General features: G+C 38.2%; 1 protein-coding gene and 1 long non-coding RNA gene across 2 annotated transcripts in view; one reads left to right on the forward strand and one right to left on the reverse strand.

The window, feature by feature from the left end:
• The window catches only part of LOC112977995, a 155,611-nt gene extending 152,357 nt beyond the window's left edge, over positions 1–3,254 (reverse strand). The window contains exon 1 of the long non-coding RNA XR_003257724.1: positions 3,182–3,254. This is a non-coding gene — a long non-coding RNA (uncharacterized LOC112977995). The remainder of the gene's footprint in view (positions 1–3,181) is intronic.
• An 11,864-nt stretch (positions 3,255–15,118) lies between these two features.
• The window catches only part of ITGA4 (integrin subunit alpha 4), a 42,965-nt gene continuing 42,555 nt past the window's right edge, over positions 15,119–15,528 (forward strand). The window contains exon 1 of the mRNA XM_026090977.1: positions 15,119–15,192. Within this exon, the coding sequence (XP_025946762.1) occupies positions 15,119–15,192 (74 nt within the window). The remainder of the gene's footprint in view (positions 15,193–15,528) is intronic.

Raw genomic sequence — 15,528 nt, forward strand, 5'->3', positions numbered from 1 at the left:
TTTCTAGAAGAAAAAAAACTCCAACAAAATGAGTTTCAGAGAACACTAACATTTGCACTGATGTTTCCATCAGTCAGTTTGATCCTTTAAACACAGAGATAGGTATTTGAAAAGATGCATTTTTTTTTCTCTGTTCCCATTAACTTTGGGGATTGTTCTGTTCTTCTCTATTCATCTACCCTCAGTCTGAAGTCCAACAGTTGCTGTAGTCTCCTAATGATTTCAGAAGCACTGGATGATCCCTTTTGTGGAAAAGACTCACTGAGATTTCTCCAAAAATATATTTGGCATTTTAGGATATATCAACTTGAACAACCATGAACACTGGTCCCATGTATCCTTTTTTGGAGTAGAACTGTACTACTAGTCTCACACATCTGGCTTCCTTCCAGACTCTTTCACCAAAAAATACACACAGGCCTCCCAGCAATACATAAAACTAAAGCCATTTGATTTCAGAGTCTTCATAAACTGCATTTAATGACATTTGCAAGACCTAAACTGTGAACGGTAACCCAGCAGCCAACAAAATGTGAATGTTCAAGAAGTTTCTGAGAAGGAAATGCCACAGGTTTAGGTTTGGGATTTTTGATTTCAAGAATGTAGCTATTACTGGCCTTGAAAACTAAAAGTAAATATAAGGCTGGATCTAGTCAAGAAGAAGAAAGATGGAAAAGCAATGCAATGTTCTTTGCACAACAACCCTATCTGGGTTCAGAAGATTGTAACTGCATTCATGCAGAGATATACCCAACTCACAAGCTTTCCAATGTTTAAAAATCTGGTCAATCGTCAGGTTTGCCTATGTAAGCCTTACTTACAATTTCAGGTAAGCTATAACTTTGAAAATGATTAACTCACAAAATGGCCGAAATGATCTGGAATAGATAAAATTACTGCAAGCAAATTCCTCTTTTAGTTTCATTTTTTAAACTGATGTCTGCCAATTTAACTTTTCATACTTTTTATGTTTTTAAAAATCTTTACTTTAGACTTTGAAAGTTTTGCTGTCAGCACATGGTTACTAATCACTGGGAGAGGAGGAGGGCTGTTCACTGACTCACTCCTTATAGTAACTGCTATATGTTTATAGCAGAAACAAAGTGTGTCCACGAAAAGATGTACAATATTAAACTTATTTCCACTTAAAGAGAAGAACAAAATGTAACTTTTGTTCATAAAACAGAAGGTTGATAACACCAATACAATACAGTAAAGACATTACAACACAGTTTCAGAATAGAAAAATCCTGGGAAAGTCATTTAAATAGATCATCTATTTTTTCATTCAGTGTGCCAAGGATTTATGCAATCATATTTTAAGTTAATATGCCAGAATTTCTGTGTGGATTTTAATTAGATTATCAATTTTCATTAGACAGAAAACCTATAAAAAATTACAGTGTGAAGTATATTAATCTGATTCTATCCAATGATTATGCTTCAGTCTTCACACAGTCCCAGACAAATACACAGATATCCAAAACGGTGGTCCAATTGAAATCAGTACAAAAACTCAACTAGCTATTAACTGAGCTAGAACTTCATACTGAGTCTAATCTTAAATCATGAATAGTAGGGGCAATTCTCTCTGCATTACAAACTGAAATGCCAAACAGTTTTTATGGTTACTAAGTGTTACAGAGATGTGGCCCATTGCTGATGATCAGTATTTGGTAACTTTGGATCTAAATGTGGTTTTCTGAGAAACATACAATTTTGTCTTAACTACACAAAACACATATTCAACATCTTATTCTTACCCGTCTGTGATGACTCTTCAATTCTGTTTTACTTTTCCCTTAACTACCTTTTGTAATCTCAGTAAGCAGAAAAAAATTTTTTTAGATAAGCAACAGCATCATTTTTCAAAACAGAAATTATGTCTTATTACCCCACAGGCATGTCTATAATGCATACAGCATGCTCATTTATAGCTAGTTTGTGTACACGAAATAGTCTTGACTGTGAGAATGAAAAGGTGGTTCAGCTATGTCATAAGAAAGAAGATGGCTCAGTTGTTTTTATTTCCTTCTTATGCAGTAGTTTAGCACCCCTATCGCTTTTTATGTATAATTTTAAGTGCTATTGCATAAGGCTTGTATTGATGTTTAAATATAAGTGGGGTTTTTTTATTAGTACATATTTTCACTTATTCTAATATCATGACAGACCACAAAAAGAAAACTGTTCTCTGCCCAAAATAAGAAAATCCATTTGTTCTTAAAATTATGATGCATTTTCATATCCCTATTCATTTTGTAATAAATACATGCTGTGGTTCTGGTATTCAGTAGACTCTTCACTCACACTATCTAAAATTGATGCAAATTCACACATTTAGGACAAGACCCTTGGACCCTTTTTTGAACTCTTCTGCACCATATAAAAGCTCTCTGTCCAGTCCAGGGAAGATTCGTATAGGGTCGACATGGTAGGGACACTTGAGTAGTGTTCTGGGGTGAAGTGTTATCTGAGGTGAGATCACAAGATACAATGCTGAGCTTGTAACAGCTGTAAAACCCAGCTTGGAAAATACCTCTGTCACGAAGGTCAGAAAATACCTCTGTCAAGAAGGTCAGAAAACCTCTTTCAATTTTGACAGGGTGCCAAAGCAGGAATGGCAGGGAGAGATGGAAAGGAAGGCAGGGAATATTTAAGAAAAGAAAAAAGATACTCTCAACAAGCAGCAAGTTCTGCGCTCCTGGATACATACAATACAAACATGAAAGCTAGGAATTTCCATCCATAGTAAGCTACTGAATGAACGAATCTCAAATTTTCAAAGCACTTGGGATTCCTGTTGAATTAATTTAGATTTGTCGAAGATCATCACCAGTTGATTAATAAGAACATGATCTTAGTCAACCACTTCTAAAGACTGGGCAGAACTTTCAAGACAAAAAAGAGACAATCATTCTATGCATACCTTTATGAAACCAGAGTTAAATTTGTGTGAAATATGCTCAACATGAACATGATTCTCAACTTCTCCATTAACGTTCTATGCTGTTTCAAAAGTGAGTGCAAGTAATTTAAACAAACTTTAAATTATCTTAAAATATCAGGGCATAGGGAGATATTTGTGTAAACAAGAACTGGGACCTTTATTTACATACAGTATGAGAAATACCACTTCCTTTTAAATTCTGGTAGAAGCAAATAATGTGTACTTTCTTACCTCTCAGCATTCAAGAATGGTCTTGACTGTTCTGCAGGTGCTAGACCTTGGTGAAGCCTCCTTTCACCACGACTCTCACAGTAAGCTGCACCCAAAAAGTCAAAAAAAAAAAAAAAAGCCAAATCAAATGTTAGGAAAGAAAAAGGGTAAAGTAGAAATATTTTCATGCTATTGTATAAATCCATGGTTCACTTATATCTTGAATATTGCATATAGCACTAGTTCCCTTATATCAAAAGTGGTATTGCAGAATTGCCAAAGGTTCAGAGAAGATCAGCAAGCATTCATTAAAGGTATTGAATGGCTTCCATAAAATGAATTACTAAATAGTGTAGCCCTCTTCAGTCTGGGAAAGAGACCAGGGAGCAGAGCATGGAGAACACGGATAGGAATTGGTTATTCCTTGATTCTTCTGGTACAAGAACTTGGGGAGAAAAAATAAAGCTAGTGGGAGACAGTTTCAAAAGAAATATTAGAACATAGCTTTTCATGCCAATCAGGAAAATCCCTGACTGGGAAATAGTTGGAGACTGGGAGAATATTAGTGGGGGGACCATATAAGCTTTTTCTGTCCTGGCTCCAATTAAGCATCTGCTCTGGTAACCCTTGGAGACATAGTACTGGGTTAGGTAGACCCCTGGTCTTAACAAGTACAGCCATTCTTAAGTTCTTAAATCACTATTTTATGCATTAAACATAACAATGTTCCTACATATACCTAAAGCCAATGAAGTTAGGATTCCCCCCAAATCACAGAATCACAGAATCACARAATCACTGAGGTTGGAAGGGACCTCTGGAGATCATCTAGTCCAAMCCCCCTGCTCAAGCAGGGTCACCTAGAGCACATTGCACAGGATTGCATCCAGGCGCGTTTTGAATATCTCCAGAGAAGGAGACTCCACCACCTCTCGGGGCAACCTGTTCCAGTGCTCTGTCACCCTCACAGTGAAAAAGTTTTTCCTCATGTTCAGATGGAAGTGTCTGTGTTTCAGTTTGTGCCCGTTGCCTCGCGTCCTGTCGCTCGGCACCACTGAAAAGAGTCTGGTCCCATCCTCTCGACACCCTCCYTTCAGATACTTGTACAYGTTGATAAGATCTCCTCTCAGCCTTCTCTTCTCCAAGCTAAACAGGCCCAGCTCTCTCAGCCTTTCCTCCTAAGAGAGATGCTCCAGTCCCCTAATCATCTTTGTAGCCCTTCGCTGGACTTGCTCCAGTAGTGCCACATCCCTCTTGTACTGGGGAGCCCAGAACTGGACGCAGTACTCCAGATGTGGCCTCACCAGGGCTGAGTAGAGGGGGAGAATCACCTCCCTCGACCTGCTGGCAACACTCTCCCTGATGCACCCCAGGATACCATTGGCCTTCTTGGCCACAAGGGCACATTGCTCTGAATAACCTAGTTCATATTTTAATTATTTATTAAACTGTTTTTCTCCATTTAATACAAGGCAAGAAAAATACAGAAATTATTTAGTTTTCATGCATGCTAAGCTGATTTGAATGAACTAGATTACAAGTTTCATTGCACCTCTTTAGAACTTAAAATCTCTGCAATATTTTTTAGGAATTAAAAAGGAATACATTTCAGTTCATAAATTAGTCAATATTCTCAGTATTTCCTGTGAAATTCTCTATACAAAAGGAATTCAGTCAATGAGTTTCTATCCAGGAAGTTCAATAAATATGAGCTGAAATTTAAGTTCACTGAAATTCAAGACTGTGCTGTAGCTGAACACGTGCTTGCACGGTCTTCCAGGACACGAATGATCTTCTGAATCTTCAGTGTTGCTTGAGTTATTAAATAATCATTTTCACTGTTTATTCTACTCCTATATAAACCTTCATGCATTTGGCATAAGATAACTGATATGTATGTCTTCACAGTCCTCTCCCACAAAGAGAAAGATTAGAATGTTTAGATGGAGGCAAACCACAAGCATGTGAGAGACAGACATATGGCCTTTCCTTGGCTTTTGGAAGCACTGTCTCATTGAAAGGGGAAAAAAAACCATGGTAGATGTTATTTCTTCTAAGAAAATCACTGATGTTTTAGAACTGTAATATAATACAATAAAATATTGTATTCATAAGAAGGCCCTTTGTCAAAGCTTTTCTTTGTTTAAGCATCTTGCTTATTGTGTTGCTTTAATGCACAAGTATTTTGGAAATTATGTGTTTTAGCAACAAAGAGTGTTGGACAGCAAGGAGTTATGAATGTTACAGGTCCCCTTTGCAACAGAAGACATATCGTTGGGAATATGAGATTGAAATAAGTACATACATAGCTCATAGACGTATATTGGGTGTTGAGTCTGTAAAATTTTCAGGTGCACAAAAGGTTACATATATTTTAAATAAATCAAGCTTTGATTACAACCTTTCAGAAAGAAATTCAGAATTCGGACATATCTAAATCAAAGCCTAAAACAGAAACATTCAAACATGTAGTAATCCAAAACAGAACCAAGATAACTCAAAGAAATATCTTTAAGTATAACAGCAGCTGACTGTTTCATTTCATTATGCTTTTTATAGTAACAATTTGTAATCGATTGATTATGGTGCCTGCTAAGCGGATCACTATAGAAAAAGACAGGTAAATGGTCATAGTCCACTTTAGCAGGAACTGGGACAAGTTTACCTGTTAGTGGATGAAGTCTTAGCAGTATACTCTCTGTATACTCTGTTTTCTGCCTAGTCTGAATATTTCCATGTTTTCCTTAAACATGTATCTGCAACTTTACAAAAACCTCTCTTGAGGACTACATGAAGACGATGCTCAGATTTGTCTTGTCCTGCAAGCCCTCTGTGTACTTAAATCAAAAGAAATTCTGAAAATTTTAAAAGTGAGGGTCTGAACTTTTATCAGACCTGATTACTAGGAAATCATAGATACAAAACTAGCAAATAATTAATTATGAAGGTTATGCTAGTACTAAAGACATTTTATGTCAACATTTTAATAACTAGAGCTATGAGAGCTTGCCAAAAAGTTGTGTTTCCCAAATTTGTTATGCAACCTAGTAAATCCATGAAGCTGTATTACATGGAATGAACATTTTTTTACTCATGCTAAGATCATCCATGGAAGGAGTGCTAGAACAATTTTAACAGGTACCTAGAAAGCCAGAAAGTCTTATTTTTTACCCTTTGAAAAAGTCCAAAGTGTCACTGCACATGGCTATACAAAATCACTGAATTTTCACTGCCTTCTACCTTAATTCCTTCTTATCATAATACTGCCCTGGTCTTTGTTGTGGCTTGTCTTTGGCTTGTCTCTGAAACTCTGTTGAAATCACAGGGTTGGCTCCTGGTTGGAGATGTCTGCCTTCATCCTCAGGTAGACTCAGAGTTTGTGAAGTAATCATTTTTGCACATATCTAGGATTCCATGATAGCGTCAAAGACATTATCCAATTTCTCATGAAAAGATGAGAAATATTTCTAATATAGTCTCTCAGGAAGCAGAATCAGATATAACTATTGTAGTTCTTTATAAAGATGACCTGGAATCCATATTCAGGGTATGATTTCATTGTGATGTTGTCTGATGAAGCACACTATCACATCCTGGAAGATGTAAGTTATGGTATCCTGAAGACAAGATTGAAATTGAAGTAGCATTTCCTCCAGGTGTTTCCTTTCAACAGTTGTCTTCCAACAACTGATTTTTTTTAGAAAGAAGGGGGTCTTAGGAGTTTGTTTCCTACCTGAAACATAGCTGCGGCCACTGCTGAAAGAACACTCTCAGATTGATGATAGGCACACCATGAGAACCTTCATAATTTCTGGCTTGTTTTCACAGCATTCACATTTCCTATGGAGCCAAAGGCTTTCAGCTTTTATGGTATCTTTTGACCCACAGTCTCGTAGCTATTAATTTGCCAACTGTTCCCAATCATTTACCATGCCTATTTCTTGTCACAAAACAAAAGAAAAGAAAGACCAAAAAACTCCTTCACTCCCCTCAAAATCTTCAGTCATTTGAGTATCACCGAATGGACATCACTGGAAAATACCAACTGTTAAAGCAGTCCTGTATAACAACATTGTTTCATTGTATTGACATATGCACATATTCAAAGGCTGATACAAACAGAAAATACGATATGTGGTAGAGATGATAAATGCTGTATAAATTAATATCTGAGCATCTGTAATGGGATTCCAAAAGACAGAGCTACTGTGTAAGCATAGTGTCAGTAAGGCTCATAAAACCAAGAAATAAATGTAGTGGTGTTTGCAGTACAATTGATACTTGTTGCAGGCAAAACTAGTATCTACTTTGGCTAAAGAACCAAAGCTTGTGCCTTTAGTATTCTCTGATTTGTCTTGCCTAGCAGAAGTAACAGACCAGTGTTTAATTTAAAGTTGCTTTGTCTCTAACAAACAAATCTTGACAAAGTTCCTATTGATACTATTCTGTTCCCATTGCATCTGATCTCTTCATCAGACACATGGAAGCTACAGAAGAATAGAAATATGAAAAACGGGGAAATCGCAATATCAAATGATGGTGAGGAATTTTTCTTCAGAGAGATCAATATGTTGAAATGGAATTATTTGCAGAAAAGGGTTGAACAAAGAAATTACTCATTTTTGAAAAAACAAGAACTAAATAATATTCTATTTTCAAATTCTCTGAACATAAATATTTGCTTTTCATTTCAAAATAGCTGTTTGTGTCAAACATAAAACATTTGTTTTAAAAAGTGCAAAAAATACTATAACTGCACTAATCTAGACTTTTGCAATGGAAGATGTAGAGACAGCACAGGAAAATACTCTTTGTGTGTATTTGAGATGGGAAAGTTGCAAAAGCTCAGCAATTCCTTTGGGATGGGAAAAGAGTTTTCCGCCCAGCCCTATTCAAAAATAATTATTTATGGTTGGGCTTGATCTTGCAGCTCAAAAATCCTACACAAAATTCTAAAGAAGAAAGAGGATATCTATGCAGTTACCTTATATACACATGTAATGATTAATTTCCAGTCCTCCTCTCGCGTATCTTATCATCATAAATCAGAATGCAGTCACTAGTTAGACCTGTTCTTAACTATAATGATCTATTATTTGCTTCTGCTGGTCAGCATGCTATAGCCATTATCTGTATGACATCATCATAAATTTAAATATCAGAAAGTTATGTTGGAAAACCTTTCCTTCACTTCACCAATGCAAGCATTCAAGGGAATGAAAAACTTCCGGAAAACATCCCCTAAAAAGACATCATGTAAGTATAAAAATGTTACTTGTTTTAAAGAAAACATTATTTGTCAATTAATAGAAAAAGCTTCTTCCTCTTCAGCTGATTCTAACCAAAAATCAGATCTCTAAAGAGAACAAAAGCATAACAATAAAAAAATACCCTTGTTAATATTAGCTTCTTTTTAGTGCCTTGGACATCTGTGCCTAATTATACTTGTCAGTGGACAATATATTCTGTTCTTGCAAGCTCACACATATATTACTGCAGAGAGAAGATGATGTTCCTTGAAGAGAATCTTAGGGATAAATGTAACAGTATATTTTCCTTCTATAATTTCTCAGATGACAGCATATGAGTAAAAGACTGCCATTACTGGGGAAAAAAACTTACAGAAAAACAAGAAACACTTCTGGTCAGACCAAACCCCTAAATTTCCCACATTTCAGTGGATCACAAAGGCTTAGAAAATTTTAGTTTGAAATACCAATATTTAGGTATTTAGACAGTTTCAAAATGAAACTTTTCAACCTTTTCTAATTGGAACTGGAAATCACCTGGTGATCATTTTGATTTCGAATTGAGAATAGGTCTGTAGACACTCTTTTGTAAACAGACACAGACTTTCATTACACCAAGGAGAACAAGGACCGACACAGCTGGAAGCAAGCACATTCATGAAGATTTTTAGGAATGCATGCCTTCCCTTATATTTGCAACAGGGTGAAAACATTAATGTGATCTGTTACTAAGTTACACAGGACCTTGATTTAAGGAACATGCCTTCCAAATCAGGCAATTGAAAAGGGAGTAGTACAGGTTATGTAAAAAAAAAAGCAAATGCAAGACATTCACAACTATGTTCTTCCTACAGTGACTTCCCTTCCCTTCCCCTGAAGGCTCCCCCAGAACCATTGCTTTCCCCAGATTAAACAGCCCAGGGGAAGGCAAAGTTTGTTTTCTCAGTGACCTCCTTTCCTACCCCCTCCAAACTCAATGACATCTAACAAATGAAAATCTCAGCAGTTGTCCTAATCTTGATACTCCTCTCCTGTCTTAGTTCCAAAGTCAGGAGAAGCACTTGTGTCCTCTTAGAACAAAGGAAATGAGAATATATTCATCTGGAAAAATGAAAGCCTCTCCATATTTTCTGATGAGACATAAATGCACATCAACAGAAATCTCCTATTGGAGGTTTATTAATTCTCTCTCCAGCACACACAGCCCCCCAAATGTGCCTGATCTCTGGCTGATCAGGTGCTGATCGTGCCCCAGACTCTGCTTCAGAAGGGTTGCCTGCCTCAGGTGAGGCCTCATGTGCTGATTCCTAGGGTTCATGCTTCAAAACTTCCACAGCAGCTACTCTGTGGAATAACAACTTCCAAGTTGCCAAATGGTTCTGCAAAAACCATTACAGATTTAAAAACATTTCATTTTAAGGAATCTGTATTTGCATTAACATATATATTAATTAAAAAAAAAATCAAACAACTGTACTTCAGGTATTTCTTAAATCAGAAGAACTTTAATACCTAAACACACTGTAAGACTACTGGAAATGGAAGTTATTGACTTATGCATAGAACACCACAGATCACAGTGTATCTCTCCTCCCCAACTGAGTCAAAAAGGCTGTTCTATCTATCCATTTGAAACTGGATTCAGATCAGTATCTCTTCAATCAAGCCACAAAACCTATCAACTACCGCAATTTTCAGGCAGTAATAGTCTTGTCTCAGATGTATTAGCTACTGGCATGCAAAACGCTCCACATACTATTAGCAACTTAACATATCTTCTAGCCATCTCCTATAATATAACTTTATTATGATGGATATTTGTTTTTCATGGACAGTACAAATGTAACTGTGTGGTTCAGAAATAGCAACATAAAGTGGCCATTTCCTGGCAGCTAAAAGCATACTGGAGACAGAAGCAAAGCACAATATTCACATGAACCTAACTCCTACTTTTGTTTGATGCTGAAGCTGTCCAGCTAGTTAAATTATGAAAAACCCTCAACTTTTTAACTGATTTCTCTCTACATAACTTAATTTGCCATTAATGTGTCATCAGGAATTGCCTGTGTTACTACCAAAGAAATTACAATGTGACTTCATATTTAAATAGGAGAGACAACTATACCTCAGCTATAAATAAATAAAGGTATCTAAGCTAGAGAAACCACTCTATCGAAAACTCCACATTTTTAATACTTGATGCAACAGGGTACTAAGTCAGAAACAAAGAGTAAACATGCAAGAAAGGAAAAGGTAAAAGATAGGCAAAACAGCATCAGAATAACTGTAAAAACAGAATCACGGGACTTGTAGCCTTATCTGTAATTGATTATATGAATTGACATGAGGGTCCTGAACTATGTTAGGGAAGCAGAACTCTTGGTAATCCAGTTTTAATGACTTCTTTTGCAAAGCCAAGCCAAAACACTGCATTCATAGTCTGATGAAGGAAAGAGAAGAATACTACTAGTAGCTAATGCTGTGCTGAACAATACCTTCTGGAGAAAGGCAAGCAGCTGAGACAGGTTGGTGATTAGATAGTTATCATTAAGGGGGCTTCTCACAACTAACACCTTTAGTGTACGATTTCTTATATTCTGTTTTACTTGCTGTAATGCATTCATATTCCTATCAAAAAGACTTTCTTTTCACAGACTTAGGCATTAAAGCCTTAATGACCTCGAGTTACTCTATCTTTAACACTATTCTGAGTCTGTGATTCTGTGATTATTATAGTAATAGTGTATCCTGATAGTCAAAGGACTTTGGGAAGACAAGGTTTACAGGTCAAGAAATTGCAAAGTTGAAAAAATGCAAAGTTTAATAAATATCAGATCTAGGAGAAAGATAGCTGGCACCTGTGGATTAGAAGAGATCTTAGTATACAGGAGAGATAAAATGGGTTACCTGTTGAAAGCTGGACTGTTATTTACAGCCTGTGGAACCTGGGAGATTGGCCAATCAGATTTTGAATGTATTTTTCAAGTTTGTCTTCCAAAAGTGTTCTATAGGTCTCCCTTGAGATTCAGGGTTAAGAGCCCAGAGTACCTGTTGCATGAAAAGGGTTCCCAAACAGTAACCTTGCTTTTGTCCTCTAGTGTCTGAGCAAATTCATTCTGTTGTGTAGTAGTTGTTTAGTTTCACCCAGGTAATTTTACAGGGGCATTTGATGTACTTGTTCAGTTATCTTACCTTTGTGAAGTGCATGTATACAATCCATGGATTTTGACAGTTCTGTTCATGGCAATTTGTTCTGGTTTGCATCAGCAAACTTTAAATACTTTTTTTATATTTATATTTTTCTAAATCTAACTGATATATATAATTCAGTTGTCACAGTATGACAGAGATTGTATTTGCCCATTCTGGTTATGCCTACATCCTTTGGGCTTTGCATAAACCTCTCTAGAAAATATCCAGTATTCATAATTGGATTTGGAATATTAAATCTTGAAGGATCATATATGATTCGATATATAATCTTATGGTCACCTTGTTCACACTGTGTTGTATGTTGGTATTTATGGCATCAATAAATCCGGTCTACTCTAATATAGCTCTCCCGGCTGGGACCCTCAGGGACACTGGCTAAAGAGCATTTGGCCTAAGATCCCTGAGCTTCAGCAGGAAATCAATGCTGGGGAAATGGATTTCTGCTTCCATTTTGAGGTTAATGTGTAGGCTTTACCTCTTCAGACTCCTGTCACTTCCTTTTTGCAGGAAGTTAAGACTGTAGTCTGTGAAACCTCTTAAAGCAGTAGTGCTGACTTAAACCACGCCACTAACACAACCAATACAACTGTCTAGCCACACAACATACACATTGCAAAACTGATCCAGGTTTGGGGCTTTTGCTGAGTTATTTTTAACCCAGCTCACTTCTGTGATCTGGTTCACTGCTCAGACACATAACAGTACCAGCATAACAAAGACAGCAGTGTGATTCAGAATGAGCAGCAAGAGATGAGGACAGTCAGAYTAAGTGTGCATATCCGCTATAAAAAATGCTTGTCCGACTGCAGCCCAATACACTTTCTCACTTAACAAGCCGTCCCAATAGTTTCTTTGAAATAGACTTGGATGGTGAACACATACCAATACCAAGTGGAAGAGCAAGAGCAAGTCACCGTAACAGTTTTCTTCTAGACTTATTAACTCAAAGTTGCCATTCTGCAGTCACAGAAGACAAGGGGAGATACTCTGTCTAGATCACATTGTAGCATGATACTTTGGGAAGGATTTCTCTTTATCATTTCAGAAGAACTTTAGTACTCATAGTTATATGGAAAATATATATTCTTTATATTTATAAATAAAGTATAAATATATATAATGTATATATTATATACATTTATATTTTCTTTATAAATACTGCTACCTAGCTTTCTGCATTGGTTCCACCTTTTCTAAAAGTTCTCTTAATCTCCAGTAAAACTCAAACTCTCTATTACATTATTTTGTCAATTCTGCATTGAGATTTTGCTCTCTGCCTGGCCTTGCCCCTGACCACTACCCAAAACCTCAACTATTTCTCAAAATACTGGTTTCTCACATTTCAGTACTGATTTCTCTTCCATCCAGTTCACATCTGCATCAKGTAAGCAGCTATTTATGCGCCAGCTTTACAATCTTTCCTGTCAGCTAAGATCCCTGATGGCAGCTCGATGCCTTCTTTCTCTTTAGCAGTCCAGGGGCCATTAAACTGGAGGCAAGACTTTCTACAAAGTCCCTAAAAAGTTTCAGCTATGTGTGTCTCTTTCCCCAAGTTCTCCCAGCTATACTGGTCTCAAGAGACTGCAATTTGTCTCTCAGTACCATAAGCAGCTTGCACACTTGCACCCTTGCCTATATGACACTCATTGATAAAACGCAGAGTGAGGAACAAGTCATCTAATCAAGAACTAGGGTGGGGGTCCTCCAAAAATGGCTACCAATACAGCCCAAAATGTTTGCTTGTTTGCAGTCATATATGGCTGCTGCATCAGATATTTGCAAAATGATAAACAAGAATGGTCTTGAGAGAGAGTAGAAAGAACAGCAATTTTTAGGATATAAGACTGCTGGGGAAAAGCAGGCTTGGAAACTGTCAGTAGGGAAATACTCTTTGCTCCCCCTGCATTCAAGGGAACAGAACTTTGTGAATAAGAAGTGAACCCAAGAACAGCGTCAACCTCCCAGAGAAAAGCCTAACAGTCCCCCAAAACTGGCCAAGTGTTTAGGACAGGGGCAAAACAGTGTTATGACTTCCCACCAATTAAACCATAATTTAGAATTTCAGTTTTGAATCATGCTTGTTTTGCTGCTTTCAGAATGACAGAGACAACTCTGACTGGTAGAAAAGGCAGATTCTCAGCTGCTGTTGATTGTCATAACTCCTTTGATGTCAGTAGTTCAAGGAAGATGAACAGCACCTGAGGAGCTGTTTAACTTGTTTTCCTTTATGCAGTACAGTCACTGCTCCAGATCAGTGTTATCTGGGGGAGCACTCTGATGGCTCTAGAGGTGAGTACTTTAAAAAGATATACTGCTGACAAACTGTGTGATCTTGCAATGTGCTGATCTCATTCCAGGAGCTGCACATCTGAATGCACTTAGGACAAAACAAGATGTATTGCTTCTGCATTGCCTTAGTATCCCATTCTGGTAGTTGCTCAGCATTTTGCATAAGTGTTAAATTTTCCACTGACATCAACTGAATGGATATGAAAGGGCATTTTGTCTGAGAAGCTTGAAATGCTATGTTATAAATTTCCATAAGGGGAAGGTACTCTACCATCTCACACTTATTTCTAATGCATATAATTTTTAGCACTTGAAGTGATACCCATTTTGTCTCCCAGATTCAGTAATTTTTTGTAACAAAATTTCATTTTGAGGAAGTTCTTGGGTTCTTGTTCCTTAGACTCAAAATATCATTATACATAGCTATGTTAATGGATCATTATTATAGCAGTAGGGAAACCCTGAAAGTCAATGGACCTTGATGAGGCAAGGTTTGTGGGCAGAAGTAGCAGTCTCGATTTCAATATGCACATAATTAAGTAGGAGCTAAATCAAGACTCGATGACTGACTTCAGAAAATGCACACAGCAAAGCTCCTCAATATGATCGGGGAGACTTTATAAGGCCTGCTAACCATCAGATCTCTTGCATGATACTGAAGTTTTTCTTTACTCCCATGCTGTCTGATCCAGCAGATAATAATTTTGTCTGCAACTCAGGAAACTGGACAGGAATGTGAAAAGGTTATTGTAAAATGTAGGAAAAAATGATGGGGGGGGGTTATGACTTCTTCCTGTGTAGAAGGAAGAAGTCAGCGGCAGTTAGCAGTTTTGGGCAATATGGGTAGGCCTGGGACTCAGAAGGACCATTCATCACTCTCACCATCCAACAGTCCACAGCCCCATATCTGCCCCAGGTTTTATCCTGCCCAACACCTACCTAAACCCAGGCATGAACTATCTTAACAAATACTTCCTGTCCTCTGCTGTTAAGAAACAGGTTTTAGGACTCAAATACAACCTCACCACCAAAAGGAAAAGGCAAGAAAGATCCCCCCAATACAATGGCAATGCAGGAAGGCTTGCAACAGGGGGACGCTGGGACCTTTTTAAATTTTTAAGGAGAATGCAAACCTGACCATGCAGTTCCCCTCAGAGAAGATGAGCCTCAGCTTTGGCTAGTGTTTCCATGCTGGTACTCAGGGGAGATGGCTTTCAGGGAACAGGAAATTAAAGTAAATGGGCTCGGTTATTTCAAGGGCAGCTGGGGTGGGAAAGTCAGGTATAGCATTTTAGGGAAAGCCTGCTCTACCTCCCCTGTCCCCACAACCACCACCACCACAACACTCACTCATCTCCTCAAGGCCTGCGTGGCCTCCAGGTCCGGCCCGGGGAACCGCACAGGGGCGGATCTGCCCAGCGGTCCCCGGGGCTGGCGGGGAAGGGGCCGCGCCCCGCCACAGGGGAGGTCCGGGACGGCCCCGCGCTCCCCGGGACACGAGGGACCTCTGTGCGCCGGCGGGGCGAGGGGAAAGCCGGCCCCGGGCGCCTGGGGAAGCGGGAGAAGGGGCGGCGCGGGCCAGTCCCTCCCGGCCCGACAGGGGCGCCCCCGCCCCCA

This window comes from Apteryx rowi, unplaced genomic scaffold, assembly GCF_003343035.1.
Source record: "Apteryx rowi isolate R43461 unplaced genomic scaffold, aptRow1 scaffold_89, whole genome shotgun sequence".
NCBI classification, from domain to species: domain Eukaryota; kingdom Metazoa; phylum Chordata; class Aves; order Apterygiformes; family Apterygidae; genus Apteryx; species Apteryx rowi.